This window comes from Elephantulus edwardii, unplaced genomic scaffold, assembly GCF_000299155.1.
Source record: "Elephantulus edwardii isolate Elephantulus edwardi_28Jun2011 unplaced genomic scaffold, EleEdw1.0 scaffold00080, whole genome shotgun sequence".
Taxonomy (NCBI): domain Eukaryota; kingdom Metazoa; phylum Chordata; class Mammalia; order Macroscelidea; family Macroscelididae; genus Elephantulus; species Elephantulus edwardii.
In genome coordinates this window covers 3,382,346-3,409,513 of record NW_006399830.1, presented here as the reverse complement: position 1 = coordinate 3,409,513, position 27,168 = coordinate 3,382,346, and the positions used below count along the sequence as shown (strand labels likewise).

Below are 27,168 nucleotides of genomic sequence, written 5' to 3'. Positions count from 1 at the left end.
CGGTACACTCACACACAAATAATAATAAAAAAACCCAAAAAACCAACAAAACAACAAACCCAAACACCAAACCAACAAAACCCCAAACCCGCCACCTGGAAACACCAACAATCCCACAAAGCCCCTTTGCTGTAGGGTGCCTTCTGTCTCAGCAGGATCCCATGTACCCCGAAGGGTAGAACTTCCACTAGGGCTGTCGTCTTACCGAGGGGAGCCCCGATGGGGCAGAGGTCAAGGGCTCAACTCTGGGTTTGAAACAGCTGTTCCTCTGAAGGAAAAAACCCCAACAAATGAACCAACGCTCTTAATCTGCCTCTGCACCTGATGCTGCTGAACCGAATTCCAGGGCAGAGCAACCAGCAGACAGCCGGTCTATAGACCTGACGGCCTCCTCTGTCGCCCACAGAAAGTCTGACGGGTTCCGAACACGAACGGTTCTGTTCACATATGACTGACTTGGCCAGTGTGCCACTGAGCCTTCTCCTCCGTCACGCGGGGTGCCAATGAGTCAGAACGAGCTGGACAGCATAGACTAATGGTAAAGCTGAGCTCCCGAGGCCTTTGTGTGGAGACCCCAAAGGCGGATTGGAAATACCAACCTTTGGTCAGTTGTTACGTGTCGTCCAGCCGGAACCAGCTCCCAGCTGGGCCTCCAGCATGTTTTCAGTGACTGTGAATCTCACGGGAGAATGCCCATCTTTCTCACACGACACAGCTGGTGGATTCAAACTGCTCACCTTTGAGTTAGCAGCAAAACTCCTTATCCGCTAGTCCACCAGAGCACCTTCCTAGGTTAGCAGTTATTGCCCCTCCTTCTCCAGCGAGCATCCAGTGGATTCGAACCTCACACCTTTGGGATTGCAGTGCAGCTTCTTGCCATTAGGCCACCTGAGCTCCCTCAGAGCAGTTCTTTTTAATAAGAACGAAGTGCTGGGAGTCAGATTAGGCTTTATTTTCATGTGTATTTTATTTCATGGCTTGTCCAGGCACTGATTATGGCAGTGAGGGGGGCAGAGGCCAGCAGACGGCTCCAGCCAAGCCAGGCAGCTCGCTGTTCCCTGGAGCACAGACCCCGGCTCCCAGAGCGAGGAGGATGAAGGTGCCCTGCTCCGCGCTCCTCAGGCGCAGCGTCTCCTGGGGGTCAGCTTCAGCAGGATGCGTTTTTTGGGCTGCATCAGGAGGTTGGTGCTCAGTTCCAGGGGGATCTGTGGAGGAAGCAGACAGAACCTGGAGGAGGACGGGACAGAGCCTCTGCTGCAAAGCGGCTAAGTGTCAGGCCCCAAGGACCCAAGCTGGGGGTCTTCCAGTTGGCAAGTCTCACGGCGACCCTACTGTTTCAGACAGAGAAACTCCACCGTGTTCCCCACGGCCGTGTGCTTCAGAGATAGAGCACCAGGACCCGGGTGCCCGGGCAGAATCCAGCCTCCGACCTTTCATTTCCCAGTGGCACGTGTCAGCCCTTCCCGCGGCCCAGGAGTCAGGACCAAGGACCCAGACCAGAACCCGACACGCTGCTGTGGGGGTGGCGTAGAGGGACCCTCCAGGACAGGGTGGGAAGGCTCCCCGGGACTGAAGGCTGAGGGGGAGGATGACCCGTGTCCTCCCCTGATGGTCAGCGCCCTGGGAACTTGGTGGCGTGTCGCTGAGTCAGAATCGCCTCCCAGGCGTGGGATGAGCCTTTCTAGGTGTACAGAGCCGCTCTCCCTCCCAAAGGTCAGACGGTGAATCTGTGTCACCACCCATTCGGTGAGCAGCCCAAAGCTTACCCACCGCCGAGGACCCAGCTGTCAGCCCCTCCCACGCAGAGAGCACTTGATGGGTGCTCACAACGAGCCTCCCCCTTCACAATGGTGTCCAAGGTCCTTCACCTCTGCACTGACAGGAAGGACCTGAGTAAAAAGATGAGAACCCACGTAACCAAACCTCACGAGGAAGGAACCAATAAGCTACAAGTAGAATTGGAGAGAAGACCATGCTGAAAGGCACCGTGCATCTGGGGTCCAAACCTTAGAGGGGGGAGTCTGAGCCCCCAAGTTAATGGCTGGGGAATTCTCAGGTTTTCCAGGCTCCCTACAGAACTCACTTGGCTTCCTGGCTTCCGGCAGACCCACCCAAAGACCAAGAACTTTCCAGCGAAACACATGAAAAGGAGAGAGGGCCGACTCACTGTAGTCTCCGTGCAGGTCTCCAAGGAGAAGTTCTGCAGGAGCGAGACGAGGGCGGCCTTCATGGAGAGGACAACAAACCTCATGCCCACGCAGTTCCGGGGCCCGGCCCCGAAGGGGAGGAACACGTAGGGGTCCCTCGCCCGCTCGTTCTCCTTGCTGAACCTGGTCCAGACAGAGCGTTCTCAGGTCAGAGAGAAGCAGCCCCTTTGCCATCCTTTACCTTCCCATAGATCCCCACGAATGAAGGGAATGACTAGGTGCATAGTTCATGCCTTCACTCCCAGCACCCGGTGCTTACGACCACTGCCTTTGTGTCTTGTCGGGTTGATTCCAACTCCTAGTGACCCTGTCTGTCTTGGTGGATGGGTGAACGAAGTGCATGAAGGAATTCAACAAAAACTCGTGTTTTCTTTATGTTAAGGTATAATCCACACCAAAGCGAACAGTCTTTGAGCTTCCCTTCACTTTCAGCAGTCACAGTGGTTCTATAGTGCACGTGGAGCTTCTGTGGTGCACATGGAGCTTCTGTGGCACGCATGCACCCTCTGTGGCACACGTGAACCCTCTGTGACATGCATGTACCCTCTGGCACGCATGTCCCTCTGTGGCATGCATGAACCCTCTGTGGCATGCATGAACCCTCTGTGGCATGCATGAAGCTTCTGTGGCACACATAGAGCTTCTGTGGCACGAGTGAGCTCTCTGTGGCATGCATGCATAGACCCTCTGTGGCACGCATGCACCCTCTGTGGCACGCATGCACCCTCTGTGGCATGCACGCACCCTCTGTGACACGCATGAACCCTCTGTGACACGCATGAACCCTCTGTGGCACGCATGAACCCTCTGTGGCATGCATGAACCTGGATCTTCCGCAGTGGACATGGAGCTTGCCTCCATCTCTCTCATTGTCGAGTCATGACCGACTCACAGCTGACCCTCTGTGCGGTTTCCAAGCCTATTAACAGCATGAAACAGAGAATGCACATCTTCTCTCCAATGGGTATTGACTGTTGTTGTTATGTGCGGTTGAGTTGCTTGAGGCTCATAGCAACCCTATGTACAACAGCCCTAAACTCTGCTCTGTCCTGTGTCAATCGCACTGCCTCTGACACTCCCAACCCGATTACCCCAAGGGGCCAAAAGAGACTTTGTAGGATAATGAAAACATTCTACTTTTATTGCAATGGTGGTTACGTGCATATATGAACTCTGGGAGGTGTGCACTTTGCACCTGTGTGTTTAACTGCAGGCAAACGTGTTTTCATTATAATCAGTTGCCAGTCAGGGAAGGTCCGACTCATGCAAGCTTGTAGCAGAGCAGACTACTCCGTGCAGGATTCTTGGAGGTATTCTCTAGGGGTGCAGGACACTAGGTGAGACAAACCATCACCCTGTAGGCTAACAGCTGAGTACTTCATTATTATGTCAAAACGTCAAATCATCACTGAATTCAGACTACTGAAGTCACTCAGACTAGATGAGTCTCCAAGATAATTGTCCTAAGATAATGGTCAAACCTGAAGTAAACAATATCCCCTAAGTTCTTCTTTAAGCCAGGCAACACCTCCACTTAACTGGTGAAGACTATCTGCCTTGAGCATTGTGTCCGTTAAGAACTATCTCTGTGGCCTCAAACCGACAGCAGCCACAAAGGGTAAGTAGGAGTCTTAGAGTTCATGTTCAGGAAGGAGGGACAAGGCAGAAAACGTGGAGGAGAGTGGGTGCCGTCAAAGACTACTCTCCAATTTCCAGAACGAATCATCCACGTGGACATTGTTGAGTTAGATTCATGCTCTACTGTGTAAATGTTCAACAACAGAAGGCAGACACATTATTACTTTAGTGCATACAGAACTTACAGTGTATATAGAACTCGAGTTCTATACTGACACAACCCTGAAAGTTCTCCAAAGTTGAAACTCAGAACCCCCTTACCTCTCGGGCCGGAACTCCTCCGGCTCGGGCCAGTACTCAGGGTCTCGGTGCAGCACGTAGGTGGGGACTATCACCACTGTTCCCTTGGGGATGGTCACTCCGTGGATCTCAATGGTCTTCTTGCACATTCTCTCCAGACGCCCTCCCACAGGGAAGAGCCGGAGGGTCTCGTTTATCACCATGTCCAGATACTCCATCTTGAGGAGAACCTCATAGGTGGGGTTTGCCTGCAGCAGAAAAGAATTTAGTTAGCTTTCTCCAGTCATTTAACAAAATCTGGCGATAATATACAGCCCCACCATTTGAACAACTCTTACTCTGATAACTCGGTGACAATGTTTGAGTTCTTCAAGCTGTGCAAACCTTCTTGCTGGTTTTCTGTAGATTGTTCGACCTACTTTGACTCACACCCATGACCCCCTAAGCTTTTCATTGAACCTTTCTGGTCCTGTTTTCCATGGCTCACACACAGATAAGTCTGAAATTCTGCATTGCTCAAGGGAGAGATATTTTACTTGGTTGTTACTATGTTTTGGAGGAACATTCTTCTAAGCGGTACAGCACTCTTCTGTCAATATGCTGTACTGAGGTAACCTCAGGTTGTGTCATATTCTGGGGTGTCAAATGCAATAACAGTTACCCCTGGTGGACAGTGTTTGGTGGAGTTTCCAGTTTAAGACATGTTTGGAAGCAGGAGTGGCATCCACTTCCTATACCACATGCCTCTGCAAACTCTATGAACTTGGTAGGTATCATTTGACAGGTATAGGACGGCTTCAGGCCTTCTGTTCATAGAGTTGCTATGAGTCATGTTTGACTTGACAGCAGTTAACAACAGGCAAACTAGTTTTTTATTCAAAGAAACCTTCAGAGAACAGGGTTTTAAAATAGTTCATGCTTAAAGATTAGCTCAAAGCAATAGTTTCAATGGATTAACAAGCCTCAATGGCTACAGAAATTCTGCCTTCCATTAAGAATTTGAAATTCTGTTCTCTAATTTTCTCCCTTCTGTTATAGGATCATTGACCAAAACAATTAGCAATGGTCAACTAGTATCATCGGTTTTCCTGTCATACAACAAAGGCAGAAGTTGTTTATGGAGATAAACATAACTCGTTCCCTTTCCTATTCCTGATTATCAGAAGGGTGTGTGTTAAGTGTTGGGTATGAAGGAAAAGAAGGGCTTTTCCTTGCCTGGGTCATCTAGAGTAGATTCGGTGACCCTCAGTCGTGGTGTGATTGAAGGGTCTGTAGTTCATCGAAGATCACCAAGTGCGTGCACAGGAGCAGTTCCTTCATTGAGTGAAGACGGGTCAGGTGTGAGAGGGTAGCCGGCTCGACAGCGTACTTGTAGACCTGACTCACCTTTCCTTTGTCAGGGCTCGAGTACTGACAGTCTGCGCCAGTGTGTGTTGGCCACCCTGGGGTGACCGACTCTGTCCCCCAGTGCGTCTCTCGTTTTGGGTGATGCTTCTCCAGCCCACCCCAATTCTCGAGCCCACACCTAGTTGGCCTTGGTTTTGGCCTTGCCTTTTTGCTCTCCACCTCTCCTCCCTCCTCCCCTTTCTTTTTAAACACATCCTGTCTGACACATCAACAAGACCCACTGGAACGTCTGCCCAAATTTCTCTGATTCTGGTGACTTTTAAAAATCCCTCTTGCTATTCTCTTTTCTTTATGGCTCTCACACAACTCTGCCCTTTATACACATCCCAGTGTAGTACCCCCTGTTTAGAAGACCTCTGTGATTTCTCCATTCCATGTTACACTACAGCTCGTCTGATCTGGTCCCTGCAGCCTGGCCACCTTTCTCTCTCCATTCATCAAAGTCTAGCTACTACTCTGGGGTCTCCTAGTCCCGGATTTACTAAACTCATCCTTGCCTTGGGATCTTGGCTCTTCTGTTCCTCGTGCCTGTAACACGCACTCTGTTGTAAGTCGACTTCTTCAGATCTTCATTCAAACATCATCTTAGGAGAGGTGCCTTCCAGGAACAGTGGCTCTCAGCCCAGCCACGTTTCCATTCCCTGATCTCTGAACTATTGTCCTCTTGTATATTCTCTGCTGAATTTGTCATCATCTTGCTCACATGTTACTTGCTTGTTCATTGTTTGTCTGCCTCCTTTAACTCCGGAACGGTTACATACCAAGCAGAGGCAGCAAACCCACAAGCATTTGTTTGTCATCACCCACTGTAACAGTAATGACACCTCCTAGCGGTCAGAGTCCTAGTCCAGCAGCTCATGCCATATCCCTGACTTTTAGCTTGCCTATAGTCTGGTCTGCTCTGTTGTTGTTGTTACGTGCCATCAAGTCGCTTGCGACTCATAGTGACCCTACATCCAATAGCCCTGAACTCTGCTCTATCCTGTGCCGACCTTATTGTCTCTGACACACCCACCCCCATGACCCCAGTCACTCCAGGTGGCCGATAGTTGCTGAACACACGATTTCAGGACACTTTTCATTTAGGATATAATTCCAAGACATCTCTACTGGTTTCATATTTTCATTCTCCCTTTTTTAAACGTGTACCATCAAGATCCAACTGGCCCAAAAGGAGATTGCCCCTCCTTCTCCAGCAGATCATTTGGTGGATTCAAACCCTGTACTTTCAGGATTGTAGCACAGCATGTTGCCAGTAGGCCACCAGAGCTCCACCAGAGTATTGAATGTACCCTGGACTGTCAAGAAAACAAGCAGGTTCGTCCTGGAGAGGGTTAAACCAGGCTGCTCCTTGGAGGCAAGGATTCTGGGGCTTCGTCTGACACATTTTGGGCATGTTGTAAGGAGGGACAGGTCCTTGGAGAGGGACATCATACTTGGAAGGGTGGAGGGACGGCGCAGGAAGGGAAAACCCTCTATGAGATGGATTGATTCAGTGACTGGGGTAATCAGGATGGGTGTATCGGAGACGGTGCGATTGGCACAGGACAGAGCAGAGTTTAGGGCTGTTGTACATAGGGTCGCTATGAGTCGCAAGTGACTCAACAGCATATAACAACAATAACAATTTTTTAAATAATTAGTTCTTAAGAGGCAGGCTTTATATTTTGTCCCACTCTTCTTTGATCCTGGATTAGTATCTGCTGTCAGGGCCTTTAAGCATTTAGTCTGAAATTTAAACTGTGAGATGAAGAAGCCATGACTGTGTCCCCCCGGGGCTCCCAGATCACAAACCTTGCTGGGGCAGGCACGGTCTATCTCCTCCTGAAGCCTCGCTTGTGTCTCAGGGTGAGTAGCCAGGTTGTAAGCCACATAGCTCAGGGCTAAGCTCGAGGTCTCATATCCAGCAAAAATGAAGGTGATGGCTTGAGCAGAAATCTCCTCGTCAGTCAAAGCTTTGAGAGGGAAAACAGCACCATAAACAGACGCAGAGACTCCAGTCAAGTGTGTGGGGAGTTCCCTGACTGTGGACTTGAAGCGATGCTTCCTTTTGGCGCGCTCCTGACTGCTTGGTCTCAAGACTTCTACCGTCCACCCCTCGTAAGTTGTGAAATGTGAACAATGAAAGAGGAAAGAGGCAGAGCCCAGAGAAGCGGCTAACAAGGGCTAGACGGCCCCCAAGTTTAGTTGGAAGTGGATGATTCTGAGACGTTTCCGATGGGAATATAGCAATAGAAAAAGAGCAAGTGTTAGAGGGATTTTATCTAAGGTAATAGAAAGTCTGCTCGTTCATTTTACAGATGAGAATGAGGAAATCAGACGCAGGTAGTGGCTTGGTCAAGGGCATGATCAAGTGGCTAGACGCTGAGCAGATCTCTCAGTATGTGGTATGTTTTTAACAGGTGACCTGGGTGGTGCACGGTCTTAATCACTCAACAAATGGCCGGAAGTTTGACATGTTGAACCCGCCCAAGGACGCCTCCAAAGACAAGCCCAGCAGCGAGCCCCTGAAAGGCCACAGCCACGAAAAACCTGCACAGCAGCTCTGCTCAGCACGGAGGCGGGTGGGGGAGCTGAGATGGGGTGAACCTACGGTTTGCACTGAATGAGGTTTGCATGACTGCATTGGGTTTACTTGCAAGTTTGGGGTTGACAATTTCCCATGGGGTTCCCCACAGCTTTGATACGATGGGGGCTGGTGAAATTGTCCACTGCAGATTGGTGGGAAGGCCCTACTGGACCCATGAGTTCAAACCAGGCTTACTGGCTACTGAGGGTCCACTGACAACTAGCGGTAACAGTGAGGTGTTCCTGGATGTTCCTGACGGTCTCTCGGAGGCAGGCTTTGAGGATGACCTCGAGCTCACGCTACGGCCCTTAAGGACCTCTAGGACATTACCTCTCAGCGACTGGCTTGCCTCACTGTGTTCTGAGCCGACCTCAGCCTGGGAATCAATCATCAGCTGTAGAAAATCCACACGGTCCTGGAACAGAGAGGCGGGGGGGAGAAGTGAGCCTTCCCCAACAGCAACTCAGTGTGATGTCACTCGTGACGCCCTCTGGACGAGACACCAAGCTTCCGCTTGTGCCACCTCAGGGTACGTGCCAACACAAAGCTGCACACCAGTCACCTCCTGCTCTGATCTGCGTCTCAGCCACTCCCGCTCCCACCGCAGTCATTGGTGGAGCTGGCCATGGGCAAAATAACAGTTTGTTGTTGTTTGTTGGTGTCTAGTGCCCGAGACTCATCGTGACCCTCTGAATGCATAAATGCATGCAAATTAGACTTTTATACTTAGGTATATTTTTGACAATTGAGAAAGGTGACACAGTAAAGAAAGAATAAGCCGTGTTCCATGGGGCTTTCAGGGCCCTGATCTTTCAGAAGCAGATTGCCAGCTGTTTCTTACAGATATGAACCACCAACCTTGGGGGGGCTGCCAGCATTTAAGTTGATAGAGAATAGGGAAATGGCAAAAGAAGTTATTTTTGCATCACGAGATAAAAATGACTGGAAATGCCTTAACTGGTGGCATCCAAGGACACGTGCATTTAAGTAAACCACCCCAGTCTAGTCTGGAGGACTCTTGTGCAGTAACGGACAGGACACAGTGGCAGGCGGCAGAGGGGTTCAGAGACGGAGTCCCCCAAGTCTGAGATGATTCTGAGAAAGCACCATTGATGTCGTGGGTCTCCACGTTAATAACAACTCAAGTCTCCCCACAGCTCAGTGTTTTCGCTCCTTCACACTTCACCTGCTCTCTCTGCTCCTAGTCAAAGTCTGAGCAGTGAGGAACCGTGGGGACCAAGAAGGCATGTCTCCTCTCTGAGGACACGGTTAGCCCAGGAACCTTGCCAGCGCCCTAGGGATCTCGACTGTCGGAGGCTTTGGGAAAGTCAGAGCTCAGCCCACCTCGATCTTCTGTCTTGTTGGTTCCAGCCCGCCTTTCTACCTGGTCCCAGGAGAGGCGCACAGGCCACCCGGCCACCATGGTGTCTTTATCTTTGGTTTTGACCAAACACTTCCTACAAAAGTGACTGGGGTTATATTCAATTGTTTCCTGCTTAATCCAGCATCACAACCACATCTCCTTCAACTCTAGACAGTCTGACTGTGTCTGCTTCTCCGGTTCTTGGCCTGCTACCCTTGGGACTGGGCTGCTTGGAACACTCAGATTCTACCTGGATCATGAGCATTTAGGTTCATTCTGTTCCAGACTCTTCGAAGGCTCTGGGAGAAGTCAAGGGCTAACCCTTAAAGCGTGTCCCCTGAGTAGAGCGGGGATGTGACCCCACCCGGGCAGAGGGGCCTCCTCTGTGACTCAGTCCGGGTCTGCATAATGCAGTCAGTGGCCTGGCAGGCAAAGAGTCGTTGACTTACCCTGCATCCACTTTCTTGCCTTTGTTCCTTAAGACGCTTGGTTACACTTGCAAAAAAATTCAACTCCTTCCGTGGAAATATGGTCACATTCATCCTTTCCATCAGTGGCTTCAGAAAAGGGAATATTGCTGGGAGGAGGCGTGGGGGGGGGGGAGGAGAACGTCAGTCCACTGCAGGCCGATCCTCACACCCCAATGGGACTCAGGGGTCCTCAGTGGGAAAGCTTTTAGGGATGTGGGATTTCGGAAACCACTCTCACCCCCCAAAACAACAGAATGTGAATAAATGCCTATAAAAAGAAGAATATCCTATCGGCCATTCCTAAAACCACTATCACCATCGCATTAATTTCTAATTTAACAATTGGATTTCCAAGGTTGTGGACATTTTGGGGAGGAAACTCCACCTTTTATCAGAAGCTGCTGGGTTCCAGCCACTGGCATTTCCACCAGCATTTCAACGTGTAACACACTATTACTTAACTAAGACTCCTCTATAATGTCTGTAAATTGGGGTTTTAGTGTATGTTATAAGCCAAGGTTTCCTATGCTCCAGTTCATTCAATACCTCCAAATCTCAGAAGGCATTTCCACTTTACCATCCATTTTACAGATGAAGAAACTGAGGTGAGAACATGGCTAAGGTTAGAGTGAGCAGGAGGTGGGGCTAGGCCTCACGGCCAGAGGTCTGAATCCAGAGTTCACCTGGAAGCTCGAGGCCTCTCGTGCCCTCTCTCCTCTCCACCGCGTCTAATCCCAGTTCCCACCTCTGTGACTGGGCAGAGTGATAGGCTGTCAGGGCTTCAGATAAGATCTTGGCAAGGGCAGAATTCAGGCTACCATGCAAATCCTCTGGAAGCGAACAGGTCTCTCAGGATCAACAAGCTACTAATTAACATGTTATTAACTAACATGCTATTAACACCTTTCCTCTGTCCTAACAGTCCTTACTCACCACGGATATCGCCTCTTGTAAATCAATCACGTACATTTCTCTGCATTAAGGGGTATTTATGACAATCTATAGTGAACTCTTCTTCTGAAGAGTCTTCAGAGCTTCTCTCTACAGCACTTTTATTTTATCTTTTGACATTATCTACTAGAGCCATGTTTTAGTATGAATATAATATACCAGCACGGTAGAAGTATGCATGTTTAATCAATGAATAGACATCTAATGGTGCTCATGTCAGCATGCAAACAAAAGGTCTTAGGGACACTGGGGCTCACTGGGCTTGCTCTCATTAAAAACAATATTTTAAATATAACCTTGAAAAATGGAAATGTGTTAAACAGAGAAAGAAATATTCCTGATGATTTAGATGCCTCCTGTGCTTGTTCGTGGCTTCTAACACAACTTAGATCGTCTGATTTTCTCAACAACCTCGTATTTGCAGGGTACTGGGGACTATCGTCTGCTCACAGATGACCAGGGGCCAACCTGATGTGGCCTTTGAGAGGAAGAGAGGTCGTTGTACCTGCAAAGAAGATCATAGGGGTGAAGACATTGATGGAGAGCAGCTTCTTAATTCGTTGGAGAAGAACGTCCTCAGGGTTGTTGATGGAGTCAGTGTCCACACCAAAGGAAGTGCTGGTGATGACATCCAGACTGTAGGCCCCAAAAATCCTGGAAAAGTGGAAAAGAGTATTAAACTGGAAAGAAAGAAAATGGAGCTAGCCAAGGACTTGTGCTCACGAATACCCTAGCCCAGCACGATGACCCTGACCTCACTGAGCAAACACTGTACCATCACTGAGCATGAGTTCCTGGGGTGGAAAGGTCTGCCGGGGATGGAGAGGGCATGGACACCGAGATCATAAACACCAGTGCATCTGCTAGAGCACAGCAAACATTTCGTCTGCAGTGTGAACGGCCAGCCTCTCAGGTAACAGCTGAGGTCACCCTCAGCCAGCGTAGGTCTCCATTGCCTCGTGTCACCCTCTGTTAACGGGGTGTAAGGGTCTACCACCTCGCGTATTCACGTCTGGGGCTCCAGCTCTGACTCGCCTTACACTCCTGTTGCTGCCGTCCGTCCGTCTGTCCCAGGGGCTTGCAGCACCACGGATGCCCTCCCCTCCCCGCCAGGGCCGGACTCACTCCTTCACGTCCACCAACTCGTCCCGAGCCACTTTCTTCTCAAGATTTTTCACCAAAATATCTCCATGATGGTTAATGAGGGAAAACATCTGGAAAACAAGGGCCGACAGCGGTACTCAGTCATGGGAGTGTCCTCATGTATCCAAACCAGAACCCAAGCCTGTTGTCCCATTGATTTAAAGAGTAGAAACTACTTCACGAATTTTGTCAGGTGGCATCGTGCTAAAGTGTTTGTTTACTGATTCAAAGGTCACTTGTTCAAACCCACCAAGCACTCCAGGGAAGAGAGCTAAGGCGGTCTGTTGCGTAAAGATTACAGCCTTGAAAACTGCACAGGGCACTTGCACTCTGTCCTGCAGAATCTCCACGAATCAAAATTGACTTGACGACACTGTTTTGGTCTGGAATCCTCACAGAAGCAAATCTCCAGGACTTTTTTCCATGAAGCCTTTGTATGGGTTTGAACTCCCACCTTTTGAATTAGCAACCAAGCACGGACCCCTTTCACCGCCCAGGGATCTATCAGGAAGTAGCCCTGACATGAACACTCGTGTGTATCTGGAAGGACTCGCCGATCAGGTGTGCAGAAACGAAGGAGGGTTCAGGCGAAGAGGAAGGAGGAGTGCTGAGTAACAGGATGGAGAGAAAAAGCCTTGCGTTACCTCAGCTCTTCACACGCTTCTGGAAGTCGCCTTTATTGTTTTTGGAAAATTGGTCTGTGAATAGCAATTGCACCTGAGTGTAGGATTTAAGAGTCATCTTACTTTTGCAATCACGATGCAGGAGGGGAATTGAGTTCTGGATGGGGCTGCAGACGGCTGGTAAATGTTTAACAGCTGACTTGGGAGGGTAAACATCCTGATTGGTAGTGTTTATCTATTTCAGTGGCTTGGACGCTCTACTGTGGTTAATATCAAGCTACCAACAGCGAAATTCCAAGGTGGAGTTGGGGAGGGAAGTGTCCACTTCAGTCTCACTAGTGGCATAGATCAATTCCGGCTCATCATGGAGCACAGTTCTCCACGATTTCTTCCTTTTTTTTAAAAAAAAGAGATGTTATATTGTTTTGTTTCCCCACTCCTTATTTTCCTTTCTCCTGAGAAGAATTGCACTGAACACCCTCTCCAGCGGGTTCTCTAAGCCCACAGCTCTTCTCAGCGTGGGCAGGACGTGGGACCCTCTTCTCCCCAACTCCAGGCTGTTCTCACTGCACACTTTCCTGTGTCCTTCATATTGTTGTTGTTTGTTGTTTATTGCTGTCGAGTCGAGCATGGCTCATAGTGACCCTATGGACTAAAGGCCTGAAGACTTTCTATTATTATCGTCGTTTCTCCAAGTTCATAGAGTTTTCAGAGGCATGTGATTTAGGAAGTGGATGCCACTCGTGCTTCCAAACCTGTCTTAAAGTGGGAGTTCCACCAAACACTGTCCACCAGGGGTAACCATTACGGCATTTGACCCCCCATGGCACAAAGTTCAGCATCACAGCGAACCCAGATTACCTCAGTGCAGCAAATTGACAGAGAAGTGCTGTACAATTTAGAAGGTTCCGGTACACGCCCACAAAAATAATAAAATAAAATTTAAAAAAAATTTTTTTTTAAAAAAAAGAAGGTTCCTCCAAAATAAAATAACACTAGACCCTTGGGCCCAACTGACTTTTTAATACAAGGGAGATTAGATAGATAGATAGATAGATAGATAGATAGATAGATAGATAGATAGATAGATTAGATTTGTTGTTATGTACCGTCAAGTTGTTTGCGACTCATAGTGACCCTATGTACAACAGCCCTAAACCCTGCTCTATCTCTTGTCAATTTTATTGTCTCCGACACACCTAATCCCATTACCCCATTGAGTCAATCCATTTCATTGAGGGTCTTCCTCTCCTGCGCTGTCCCTCCACCCTCCCAAGCATTATGTCCCTCTCCCAAGACTGGTTTCTCCTAGCAACATGTCCAAAGTATGTCAGACAGAGTTTCAGAATCCTTGCCTCCAAGGAGCAGCCTGGCTCCACCCTCTCCAGGACGAACCTGTTTGTTCTCCTAGCAGTCGATGGTATATTCAACACTCTTCTTCAGCACCACAGCTCAAAGGCATCAACTCCCCTTCTACCATCCCTAGTCACTGTCCAGCTCTCTGATGCATAGCAAGTAATGGCAAAGACCATGGCCTGACTGACATTGTTGCTCCTCAGTGCCTTGGAAAGGTCTCTGACAGGAGACTTTCCCAATGCACTTTGTCTTTAATTTCCTGGCTGCTGGTGCCAAGAGTGTTGATTGTAAAGCCAAGTAAACAGAAGCCGTCAACAATCTCTTCCTCATCCATCATGAGGCTGTCAATCAGCCCAGTGGTGAGAATCATTGTTTTTTTGATGCTGAGCTTCAATCCATATTGGAGGCTGCGGTCCTTGACCTTCTGCAGCAGGCGCTTCAGGTCCTCCTCAGTTTCAGCAAGCAGGGTTGTGTCATCTGCATAACGTCATGTGCATAGGACACATCCTTGATTGATGCACACCCTTCCCCATTTTGAACCATGCAGTGTTCCCTTGCTCTGTTCTCACGACTGCCTCCTGGTCCAAGTACAGGATTCATATACAAATAATCAAGTGTTTTGGGATCCCATTCTTCTGAGAGTCAACCACAGTTTGTTGTGATCCACTCAGTCAAATGCCTTTGCATAGTCAATGAAACACAGATAGACATTCCTCTGGTATTCCCTGCTTTCAGCCAAGATCCATCTGATATTAGCTATAATATCCCTGATGCCACGGTGTCTTCTAAATCCAGCCTGCACTTCAGGCAGTTCTCTGTTGATGTGCTGTTCCAGTTGGTTTTGGATAATCTTCAGCAGAATCTTGCTGGCATGTGATATCACCTTTCTTTGGAATGGAAACAAACATAGATCTCTTCCAGTCAGTAGGCCAAGTGGTTGTCCTCCAGATTTCTTGGCACAAGTTGGTGAGCACATACAGGGCAGCATCTGTTTGTTGAAATATGTCAGTTGGTATGCCATCAATTCCTGGGGCCTTGTTTTTTGCCAATTCTTTCCGAGCAGCTTGAACTTCTTCCTTTATTACTACAGGCTCTTGCTCATATGTTGTTTCATGAAATTCTTGTGTGTCCACCAGTTCCTTTTGGTACAATGACTCTGTATACTCTTTCTATCTTCTTTTAATGCTTCCTGGATAATTTAATATTCTGCCCAAAGCATCCTTAAGTATTGAAACTCGAGGTTTGATTTTGCTCTTCAGTTCCTTCAGCTTATGAAATGCTGAATTCAGCCCTTTTGATTTTCTGACTCCAGCTCCTTGCACATTTCATTGTAATACTTTATATTGTCTTCCCCTGCTGCCCTCTGGGATCTTCTGTTCAGCTCCTTAATATCTTGATTTGTTCTCTTTGCTTTGGCTTCTCTGCGCTCCAGTGCAATATTTAGAGTTTCTTCTGACATCCAACTTTTCTTCCTCCTCTGTCTTTGTAATGACCTTTTGCATTCTTCCTAAATAATATTCATGATATCTTCTCACAGCTCATCTGGTCTTCATTCAGTAATGTCCAAGACCTTAAACCTGTCCCTGAGATGGTTTTGAAATTCAGGTGGGATAGTAAAATTTTTGTTCCTGTGGACTTGATTTAATTTTCCTCAGCTTTAGTGTGAACTTGCATATAAGGAGTTAGTGGTCTGTTCCACAATTAGCACCTGGCCTGGTTTTCACAGCTAATATTGAGCTTCTCCAGCAGTTCTTTCCACAGATGTAATCGATCTTATTCCTATGCATACCATCAGGTGAAATCCATGTGTATAGCCTGCATTTGTGTTTCTTATAAAATGTATTTGCAATGAATAAGTCATTGTGCAAAATGCTCTATGTCCGGCTTCATTTCTGTCACCAAGTCCATGTTTTCCAACAGCTGATCCTTCTTCTCTATTCCCAACTTTTGCATTCCAGTCACCCATTATTATTATTAATCCGTCTTGATTGCATGTTCGATCAATCTCTAACTGCAAAAGTTGGTAGAAATCTTCCATTTCCTCCTCTTTGCCTCTGGTTGTTGGTGCATATATTTGAAGGATGGTGGTATTCACTGTACTTTCTTGTATGCGTTTGGATATCATCCTGTCACTCACAACACTGTATTTCAAGATGGATCTACAAATGACTCTTTTAAACTATGAAAGCAATATATATTAAATTATATATTACTATTTATTAACTATTAAATTATATATTTTTAGAAAAGATTATATGAAAAATATGTTAAAATGATATATATCATTAATTATATATCATTAGTTATATATTATTAATTAGACATTTTAAATTCTATATAATTACATATTATAAATTATATACATATTAAAATATAATTCCTCTGGCACAGTATTTAAAAAGAAGGGTCCCAGTCCTTCAATGTGCCTTCATGTTGGAGCCCATGATTCCAAGGAAGTCTACCCAGCTCTCCCGGTGTAATCGACGGTAAACACTCACAGTGAGGGCGTCTTCATTAGACTAATGGTCTGAATGTTGTCAGCATGCTTTTTGTTTTGTTTGCTTTTTTTATTCATAGTTGCACATTTGCTTCCCTTGCCCTCCCCTCCCCCAGCCCACCCTGCAGTGCACCCCCTGTTCAGATTGTTTGCGTACATGTAATGCCTAATCAGATATGCCTTCAGACAGTTCCTCCCTCCTCCGTTCTCGTGGTGCTCCTCAGCTCTCCGCTCTTTCCCCATTCCCTCCTCAGCCCCTCCATTTCTGTCCTATTTTATAACAGCTATGGTATGCGGTATTTGTCCTTTTGCGACTTCGCATAATGTCCTCAAGCTCCCCCGTGTTGTTTTGTACTGTTTTACTATTTCACTGGGTTTTCAACGCTGTGTGATTTTCCATTGTGTGAACATACCATAGTTTTTTATTTGGTTGGTTGTTGATGGGCACTTGGGTTGCATCCATCTCTTTGCTATTGTGAATAATTCAGCCATAAATGTGAGTGTGCATGCATCTGCTTGAGTCCCTTTCCTCCCACCCCCGGGACAGCCTCCTCCAAGCACCTGTCGCCTCCCACCCCCAGGACCACCTCCTCCCTCCCACTCACGGCCCGGCTTGCTCACACGTACTTCCTTGAGCTTCCCACTGGTGAAGGTCGGGGAGATCGTGGCTCTGATCCACTTCCACCTTTCATCCTCTGCAAAGATGATAGCAGATTCCAAGTCTCCATTTAAGCCGAAGTTCTAAAGAGAATGAAGTGAACAAAACCGGGCACTGCTCAGGCTGGAGAACAGGACCACGAGCTTTTCCCAACAGGCCATTAGACATATTATCCAACTAGGAAAAGAGAATGGAGTCAGAAAGGAGGCCTTGCCTCTTTCGAGAAGGTTCAGCAGTGTTGCTAACATGAGCTGTCAGAGAAGTGGGAGTGCAACAGTAGATTTCAGGGGCTGTGCATCAGAGAGCAGGATAATGACTGAGGAGGAGAGAAGAAGAATCGATGCCTTTAAGCTCTGGTGCTGGAGAAAAGGGTTGAACGTGCCATGGACTGCTAAGAGAATGAACAAGTTCATCCTGGAAATGGTGAAACTGAGCTGCTCCTTGGAGGCAAGGATTTTGAAGCTCTGTTTCACATACTATGGGCATGTTGCCTGGAGGGACTAGTCCTTGGACAAGGACGCCATGATTGGAAGAGTGGAGGGACGGTGCAGGAGAGGAAGACCCTGGATGAGATGAACAGACTCAGTGACTGGGGAAATGGAGGTAGGTGCGTCGGAGACAGTGAAATCAGCTCAGGATAGAGCAGAGTTCAGAGCTGTTGCACGTAGGCTGTCTAGGAGTCACAGACAACTTGATGGCACACAACAGCTAACAACTGAGATCTAACACACAAGAGGACATCACAGAGAACATTACAAAGTCAATGCTCCTGTCATAGGGTAGGTGGTTTTCAAGTGACTTCTTGTGCAGAACTAGCTAATCTGTCTGTTTCTTTACTGCAGTCAAGCCAAGAAAGAGAATCATGCATGGATGTTTGGGAAGGATTCTTTTTCTAAATCAAATATAATGAATGCATCGTACAGAACAATGCTAAAATCTTGCGTGAAATGTCTCTGACATTTCCTCAACTCCCACCGCCATCTTTGGAATGTGAAGAAACTCAGGTACTTAAAGGGGTCTCAGTGTAGGGGACGTGGCTGGTTTGAGTAAAAGTGGTGCCAGACATTTACTGCTTATAACAGATTGAGGAGAGTAGAGGAGAACGCTCCAGAAAATGTGTGTCCATCAAGTTTTGGTGTTATTGTGCTTTGAGTAAACAGAAAAGTGATCATGAAATTGTTTAAAACATAAACTTGACCTAAAAGTCGCTGACGGATTTGCCTCTGGTGGTAGACCGGCTGTTATTGTGACAGGTAGGAGTGGGAGAGAGGTAGAGCGATCTCCAATTGGCAAGGCTCTCCACCCGTTATAATCAGTCGGATCCTGGCTGCCGGGACATAAGGCCGCTTTCCTTTTCAAGAGGATAAATAATGTGACTTTGGATGCCACCTTTGGACGGATCTAGTAATTTCCACAGTAACAGGCCTTCATTTTCAGGAAATCAACACCAATTCCAGGCAGCTGCCATGCTACCTCCATTCTGGCAGAATGTTAAAAACTTGAGGCCCATGTATCAAAGCTAGAAGACTGGGAAACGATGTATGAATATGGAAAAGGGTTTCAAGTGTGTCAGGCATGATTCATTCGCACGGAGCATTCGGAGGGAGGACAAGGGCATGGCCAGGGCAGACCGCCCACCCGCGCCGGCTGCCTCTCCGGAGCAGGCTTGTGGAAGCAGGAGTGTTAGAACCTACTTGGCGGTTGGTGAAGAGGGTGTAGAACTCCTTCACCAGAATGGTCTTGATGATGGCAGCGTCCAAGATGGCCAAGACGGGCTGTCTGCCTTCATAGATGCTATTTCAACGTCAGCAGCAAACAAAACAAAACAAAACAAAACAAAACAAAGCAAGAGGTCAACTGACTCCCTGTCTCTTCATGAACAAGCCCAGACTGCACACTGTGTGGGAGGCTGGCAGTTTGAGCCATCAGCCCTTTACTGGAGGGAGAACGGGAACCTGGGAGGGCGGCCGGGCGGCCGTGAGTCGGAATAAACGCCATGGGAGTGGCTCATCTTGATTCATTTTTCACTTGTCCAATTCAGTAACTGCATGAATCCTGTTGGAATGACCACCGATAAGCATTGCCAAACTTCCCATCGTCACGAACAGAAACAAATCACTGTCTAAGCCACAGCTCCCCTTCTCCCATAGCCTGGTTGTTAAAGTCGGGCCTTGGGGTCAATGTCAGCTCCTGGTGAGCTTTACGGAAGTCATTGCCAAGCCTTGCCTTGTGCATACCTGCTGAGCAGGTTCAAAGCACCAACTTCTCGACCAGCAACTGGGCACAAGCTGTGGCAGCCAGGGCAACCATGACAAAATGTGGTCTCTCCACATTCACCTCTTCAAGTTATAGGGGTGAGATCATGCAGTATATGTCTTTTGATTGACCATTTCACTGTTGTTAAAAAAATGTTCCTCAGCACATCACTTCCTAGTTCGTAAGCACAGCTGTTTGGTTACTTTATTTCTAGGAAATAGAGCAAAGCTTTATTAAGAAAGCTCTTTGCCCCTCCCACCCTCGCCTCTATGGAGTAAATAAAAATCTAAGTCTCCAATTGCAAGAGCATGGCCCAATAATATTTCCCCCCCCCATCACCCTTACTTATTGCCAGATGGGTTTTTTGGTTTCTTTTTTATCAAGTCCTATCTTTTAGCCATATTGAAATCTTGAATTTGCATTTTTTCCCATGGGATACTTGAGAATCTTTTGAGAATGTGCAATCGTAACAGTTCTAATAAGATACAGGACATCCACCCACTCATCTCCCATCACAGACTGTCCTGTGTGTATTCCTTCATGTTTAGCTTCTGTCGCTCCAAGTGACACTGAGCTGTACGCACACTGGGGCAGAGTTTGTGTCTTCTCACTGCGTCCTGGGACGTATAGTCCATTATATGTGGGGTGGCGAACCAAAAGGTCGGTGGTTTCAAAGCACCAGTCACCCTGGAGGAGAAAGGTGAGGTACCCCCTCCCACAAGGCTTCACGGCGTCCGAGACACGATGGATGGTCACCAGGGCTTGGAATCGACGTGGGGTACAGGGTGTAGTTTTGGGTATCTTCAGTCCACCCTGGTACGGATGTGCCACAGTTCATTTGCAAAGTTTCTGCTGATAAGAATTGGGATTATGAATAAGGAGGTTGTTGGGAATTGAATGCTAACACCTGTACTAGTGAATCGGACCTTGTTTGGTTACAATATGTCTTCGGTATGAGCAGTTATGTTAGCAAGGTCATGTCAGAGTTGGGGTCCCTTCTGCATTACGTCTTATTAAGGGAGAAAGCCGGAGACATGATCAAATGGGGGAAAGACAGCACTTCAAGGTGCATCAACAAACAGAGAACCCCAGGGATGACCGCTAGAGGCTCGGACTAGCCGCAGGGAGCTCCTGTCTCAGGACCCGCACAAGGAACCAGTGTGACCAGAACCTTGATGCGGACTTTCGCTCACAAAGCGCATTGCTGTAGAGTTGGAACTGACTCATGGCTGACCGTCCAGTGGTTTCCAAGGCTCCGAATCACAGGAGGAGGTCCTCGACCCCAGAAAAAGAAAAGTGTGCTCTTTACAGCCGCTCAGTCTCTTGGTAATCGGTTAGGAAGCTAAAACAGGTGCTAGAACTTTCTAGAGCAAATAGCGCTGCGGACAGGTTCTTCTGCTTGGAAGTAAATGCCTAGGAGCGGAACCCCTGGGCTGCAGGCTAAGTGCGTGGCAATGTTAGAGGAACACGGGCCATTCTGCAGGGGGCGGGTTCTCCTGTGGGTTCACCAGCGACACATGAGTGCGCCAGCTGCCCCAGAGACTCACGGCCGTTTTGTCAAGAACCAGCTCTGATGTTAGCATTTCCGGGGGGCTCAGGAGGGGTGAGTCCTTGCCATGTGCACGACTCAGGACCTTGAGTGCATAATTGTGACGTGAATACTTGCTGATTAATTTTTACGTTGACCATAGAACTGTTCTCCTAACTGTGCTTTGAGGGGTCAGTACTGACGGTCAGTGGTGTTAGACAACGAAGGCAGCAGTGGGCACTGGGCCTGGCTGCCTTATTTCAGGCTGACTGGGGGGCTGGGCGTTTATACAGGAGGGCACTGCTGAAAGCCCCCCCTTCCTTATGTTACTGTACGGGCAGGAAACGGTCGAGTTGTGAGGTCCTTACCCCCATATTTTGCCATACTTGTTAAAACATTCAAGTTCAAATTGAAAAATTCCCTGTAAAAAAAAAAAAAAAAAGAAGTCTGTTAGGACCTAAGAACAGTCACATGACATGTCTGGTCGGTATTGATCAGCTGTCCGAAGGATTATACACCCACAGACCCATTTCCCCCATTTGGACACAAGATTATTAAGGAAGTCCAGGCAAAAGCTTTTGTTAGGACAATATTCACCATTTTAAGGTGAATAAGTGAAAAGCGTAACTTTATAAAGCCAATACATCAACTGTAACACATTTGAATCTAGACTTTTTAAGATATTATTTCCCAAGTCTAAGCTATATTGTCTTTCTCTGCCGTTATATGGAGCATGGTAATATTCCAAAGGCTTCCTCAGCTGTGATTTTTGTGAAAGCAGTTCTCCAAGCCTTCCTTCTGCAGGGCCATGGAATGGGTTTGAACCATCAGCCTTCAGTTTAGTTGTTGTTAAGTGCTGTCGGAGTCATAAATGACCCATAGCGACCCTATGAATGAACTTCCTGAACACAAAATTTTCATCTTTTCTCCAAGTTCATAGTTTCCAGAAGCTTTTCTTTCTTTTTCTTTTGGAAGTGGATGCCACTCCTTTCTTCCAAGCCTGTTTTATTTGCGAGATACACAAAAACCAGGCCCGAGGGCACAGGAGCCTTTTTAAATACAAGGCCAAACCCAGTAAACTCACACCCTGTGGTGAGCAAAGCCACACCCTAGTCTCAACCCCAAATCAGAAAACACACCTTTGCAGAATCTGACCATTCTATTCATCTTCCCAGCTTGGAAATAGCCCCAGGCTGGCAGCCAAATGCCTTTTAAAATTTGAGGCCAAATCTAATCAGCTCACACCCTGTTGCGAGCAAAGCCACACCCTAGTGAAGACAAGCGGAACAGCTGGAGCTGGATTCTGCAAAGGTGTGTTTTCAGTTTAGTAATCAGGTATAAATCACTGTGCTGGGGCTTAATAGGAATGAGTAAACAAGAAAGGGGAGTGTGTGTTGAAAAAAAATCATTAAGTGAGTAACAGCAGAGACGTATGTGGCTGTGAGCAAGCCTGGGTGGACAACACCGGTCTGACTCAGTGTCTTCACGCGTGTGGAGGAAACCACGCAGGAGTTCCGATCATTAGCCATGGCCTCGTGCGGTTCCCACCCAGGGTGTGGAGTGGAAGCGTGCAAAGCCTCATGTCCCACGCCGCCACACTCCAGCCTGAGCTGTCAACCTGGTGTGCATCTGCCTCTCAAACTAGCCCACCCAGTGCACTGGACCTGTCATAAACAGTGTCCAAAGTACTGGCTTCTTCCACCTGGTGCTGAGAGCTGTTGGACATGGGAATGAAACTCCTACCTCCCCAGAGTACAAGGAGAAAGGACATCTCCCAGGAAACTGGGAAAATCCATGGTGGGAAATCATCTGGGCCAGGGGCTTGGGAACAGTGGTCATGTCCACCTTCAGTCAAACCTTTTCCCGTGGAGACTAAGGAAAAGGCTTCTCCACTTTGCCACCTCCTTCCTGTGTTGTTCTAACATGACCTCTTCATTCCACGAGAGAACACAAACAAATTAGCATTTGTTGAACAGATTCAAGCTCTCAGGGGGATGGTGGTGGCGAAGGAAAATGGCTCTGATGTCCACTCACCTTTCGACATCCCAGATATGTCCCAAGGAATGGCAGGGGCCTGGGTCCAGGAATGCCCAGCTTCTTAAAAACAGTATAGGGCCATATCCCATACCTGTGACGGAAAGAGAGGCTGCGTGTGAAGACGCCCCGTCCTGGAGGCCTTTGCCGTCAGGAATCTGCCCCATGATGCACTTGTCCACCATGGTAGCCACATCCACACAAGATTACCTATCTTGAAATGTGGCCCGTGTGACCGGAGATTTGAATCCATTTAAGGGCTGGGTAGGTGGTGAAATGGGTCAACACACCCTTCTGTTCACCCATCTCGTACTTCTCTTGTGGGCACTAAGGAAGGAAGGGGAGTCTCCGAGGGTGCAGCTGATGCACTCGGCTGCTGACTGAGAGCTCAGACTTCAGTCCAGGGAGGTGTCTGAAGAAATGTCCTACTTATTACTCCCTGAAATGAACCTTTGGGGACTTCCTGGGCTCTACTTTGTCTCATGTGAGAGCCACAAGTCATAATTGCCTTGAAGGATGACTACTTTTGATTTCATCTTACTTGGATCCACAGTCAACACCCTTGGCACCAGCAGTCAGATGAGAAGGAGACATTTTGGTTTGGGCAAGTCCACTGTCAAGGATATCTTCAAAATACAGAGGAACAATGACGATGTCAGGGTGAAGAACAAGGTGTACCTCATTCATGTTGTGGTCTTTTCAACCACTTGTTATGCATCTGATAGTTGGACAATGAATAAGGATGACAGAAGAACTGATGTCTTTGAGTTGTGATGTTGGAGAAGGTACTGAACATCACGTGGACAGCCAAAACAACAAACAGGTATGTCAAAGAAGAGGTGTAGCAAGAAGGCTCCTTGCAGGCGAGGATGGAAAAGCTTCATCTCTTCTACTTTGGACATGTGGCTAGGAGACACTTTCCTGGGAAAGGACATCACGCTTGGAAAGATAGGCAGTCAGCGAAGGAGAGGAAGACCCCCAGTGAGGTGGACTGACAAGGTGACTGCAGCAATGCCGTCAAGTGCATCAGAGCTTGTGAGGACGACACAGGACAGGACAGGTCTGTTGTTCACAGGTTTGCCGTGAATCTCACTCAAGTGGCACTGAACGATAGCAACAATGGTTTTCATTAGAAATGGATTTGAGTCATGAGTAAAGTTTGCATAAGGAAAAGCAGGGCCAGTTAGGCGGTGAGGTAGGGGATGCCAGTTTCATGAAAGCAAGGCTGGTCTTTTCAGTGGTTGAAATGATTTCACCTGCTCAGGACCGTGAGGTCCCAAGCGCACTGCCGCCGAGCTGACTCTGACACAGAGAGCAGGCAGGACAGAGAACAAATGCTTCACGGCTTTCCAAAGCCAAAGCGTTAAGAACACAGACTGTTTCCTCTTTCTCTAGCTGAATGCCTGTCAACATTGAGTTCAATACCTAAGCATTTTACCCACTACACCACTCTGGAGAGAGAGAAAAACCTACATTACACAACATCACGTCTCTCAAAAGAGGTTAACATGTGGTTCCACTCATAGAACTCTCTTAAAATGACAGAGACGGAGAACACATAGATGTTCTGATCTCGGGGGTGAAGATGTTGAAGGTAGGCATGAGTGTGACGTGGAGAAGACGCAGGAGGGAGAACTCTGTGTTGAGGGAACAGCTCTGTGTTCTGAGTGATGGAGTCACAGAGATGTCGGCCTGAGATGTGCTTTTCGGGATGTTACACACCTGTCACGTGTCCATGTGAGTTTCCCGTATGTAAAATACACACATGGGGGACCTAAGGGGAGGAGAACAAGCATGTCCCAGGATAATGGAACCCTTGTAACTTTACTTGAAATAACCAGTGGTCACACTTGGCCTGCATGTCCATTTACAGGAGAACAGATAGATAAGCCGTGTTACCGGGAGCCTTGCGGCCAGCGTGCGTGCATCTTAGAAGCCTGGACGAGGAGACTTGATTTGGCCGTGTCATCAGACGGGGCTGGTCCCCGGAGAAGGACGGCACAGTTGGTAAGAGGGTCAGTTAAAAAGAGGAGGAGATGGATTGATGCCGTGGCTGTGACAATGACCCCAGCACAGCAGTGGTCCTGCAGACGCACAGGACGAGGCAGGGTTTGCCTCACTAAACGTGGGGTGTCTCTGAGTCAGAATGACGCTTCGGCGCCTGATGCCAACAGTGAGCGCCCCTGTGGTGCAAACACTGAACTACTGCACTGATTGACACAAGGTTGGATGTTCAAGGCCCGATGACCTGCGTCCAAAAGGTCACAACCTTGGAAACCCTGCAGAGCGGTCGACTCAGCACCCTGCGGGTCTCCAGGCCCAGCAGTCTTCTTTGCACCCTGCGGGTCTCCAGGAGTCAGAGCCAATTTGATGGCAACTAACAACAACACGCTGTGGAATCCGTGTGGAACCTCAAAACACAAGCAGTGCCGTGCATCCTAACATGATAACACGTCCAGATCAAACCCGCTGCCCTACCAAGCTGGTTTTGACTCCTAGAGACCGTGCAGGGCAGCATAGGACTGCCCCGTATGGTTTGGGCTGCTGCAATCCTTACAGAGACAGACGGTGGGTTTAAATAGTCAACCTGTGGTTAAGCTGCTTTACCCACTAGACACTGGGTCTGTGCCGCCCTGACGGCCCAGGAGTCGGGGCCAACTCACAGCACCCCCCCCCCCCCCCCCCCATGGGCATTTAGTCAGAAAAGCATCTTCCTTTCTGGAAGGACACTGCACGTCTTTCTAGGAGTGACTGGTGGATTTGAACCACAAACCGCTAATCTTTCAGATAGCGGCAAGATTCATTCCACCTGGGCACCGAAATTCCCGTCCGTCACGGCAAAGTCCCAGAATCATTATGTTACTTGAAAAATGAGCCACAGAAAACATCTATGTATCCACACCTATGTCGTCACATCTGCATGATTTCATACATTTTTTTTAATTGGTTCATCGTATTTTCTTAAAAATTCACCACAACAAATGAGAAGGGAATGCACCAATCAAGAAAATAATTAGAAATGTTACATATATACTGAGACACTTCTGAGGGAAAAATTAATTGTGATGGACTGAACCATGTTCCCCAATGGTATGCTGATGTCCGAACCCTCAATATCTGTGCTCGTGACCTTATCTGGGAACAGGGCCCTTAGGAGGCAGATTCTGTGCTGGGAATTCAAGTCCAGCTGCCCTGCCCTGGGCAGTGTCCACCGTGTGGGGTGGGCACTTAGGGACCACATCTACCCTCCCTGGGAGCAGTCCCCGGCTTTCTCAGAGAGGCAGGCTGAGGCCAGATGGCAAAGCCCATGACTGAGGTTGGTCCCAGGCTGGGGCCACCATAACCTCCCCCCATCAGGTCCCTCCACACCCTCCTCTTCCTCCCCTTGTCAGTTCCCTCCACACCTCTCTCCCTACCCACCTAGTCCTTCACCTTTCCCGTCCTCCACACCCCACCAGCCATCCCAGAGCCTGAGTTCTCAGGGTGTCCAGGTCTCCCCCCCACCTTGTAAGCCCCTTCTTGGGTGGGGACTCACAGCAATAGCAGGACGCTGCAGGCCACTAGGAGGGTCCAAGTCTCCGGCCCCAGGCTGGGCAAGAGCTCCATGCTGCCCGTCTGACCTCCAGCCAGTGCAGGGCTCGCCCGGGTCGTCTGGGTTTGGCAGATCAGCTGTGGTCACATGGTCCCTGACCCATCCATCCGCTCGTAGGATGCCTTTTGCACAAAGTCCCACTCTAATCAGGAAGCTACCTCCCCGAGTGACCTGTGGTTTGGTGTCCTGGTCACTAGCCAGCTCTCTGATAGACAGGACAGTCCCCAACTCCCCAAACAGCTACTCGGCCTCCTTGGGGTTCAAATGTAGCTTCCAATATGGCAGCCAGAAGGAGCCCTTTCTGTACCTGGCCCCGCTTTGCACAAGCTCACATGCTCTCGGGTCGGGGTCCTGCTTTCCTCAGGAGCTGTCCTCCCTGAAGCCCCCAGCCAACAGGGCCCCTGGCCTGGCCTGTCTGCCGTCTGTGCTGCCCCTCCAATCCTCCTCCTCCTCTCCCTCCGGGGAGGGACAGGACAACACTCCAGACCCCCTTCACTGGCCGTTTACGGGCCCTGCGACCTTAGTGATCTCCTCTGGTGAGTCTGCTCATGGCCCCCTTGTGACTCAGAACAGAACTGCACCCCACGGGCTTCCAACGCCCCAAACGGGTGCTCACTCAGCAGCACATGTCCTGAA

The 27,168-nt window shown here is 48.4% G+C and overlaps 1 protein-coding gene across 1 annotated transcript; it reads right to left on the bottom strand.

Annotated features, from left to right (window-relative positions):
- Positions 1 to 1,118: 1,118 nt before the first annotated feature.
- Positions 1,119 to 26,546, bottom strand: LOC102857952 (cytochrome P450 3A9-like). The gene is made up of 13 exons (XM_006889745.1): positions 26,476 to 26,546; positions 22,941 to 23,034; positions 21,275 to 21,327; positions 18,817 to 18,916; positions 17,092 to 17,205; positions 11,971 to 12,059; positions 11,351 to 11,499; positions 9,874 to 10,001; positions 8,392 to 8,476; positions 7,287 to 7,447; positions 4,107 to 4,333; positions 2,168 to 2,330; positions 1,119 to 1,205 (listed from the first exon to the last, which is right to left on the bottom strand). Exons 1-13 carry the CDS (start codon positions 26,544 to 26,546, stop codon positions 1,119 to 1,121), a joined length of 1,521 nt encoding a protein of 506 aa, XP_006889807.1.
- Positions 26,547 to 27,168: the final 622 nt, after the last annotated feature.

Coding starts and splice junctions, on each gene's coding strand:
- LOC102857952 (XM_006889745.1), bottom strand. CDS start 26,546: ATGGAGCTCTTGCCCAGCCTGGGGCCGGAGACTTGGACCCTCCTAGTG. Junction 21,328..22,940: donor CATATCTGGGATGTCGAAAG/GTGAGTGGACAT, acceptor TTTTTTTTACAG/GGAATTTTTCAATTTGAACT. Junction 11,500..11,970: donor GAGTTGGTGGACGTGAAGGA/GTGAGTCCGGCC, acceptor CCACTTTTCCAG/GATTTTTGGGGCCTACAGTC.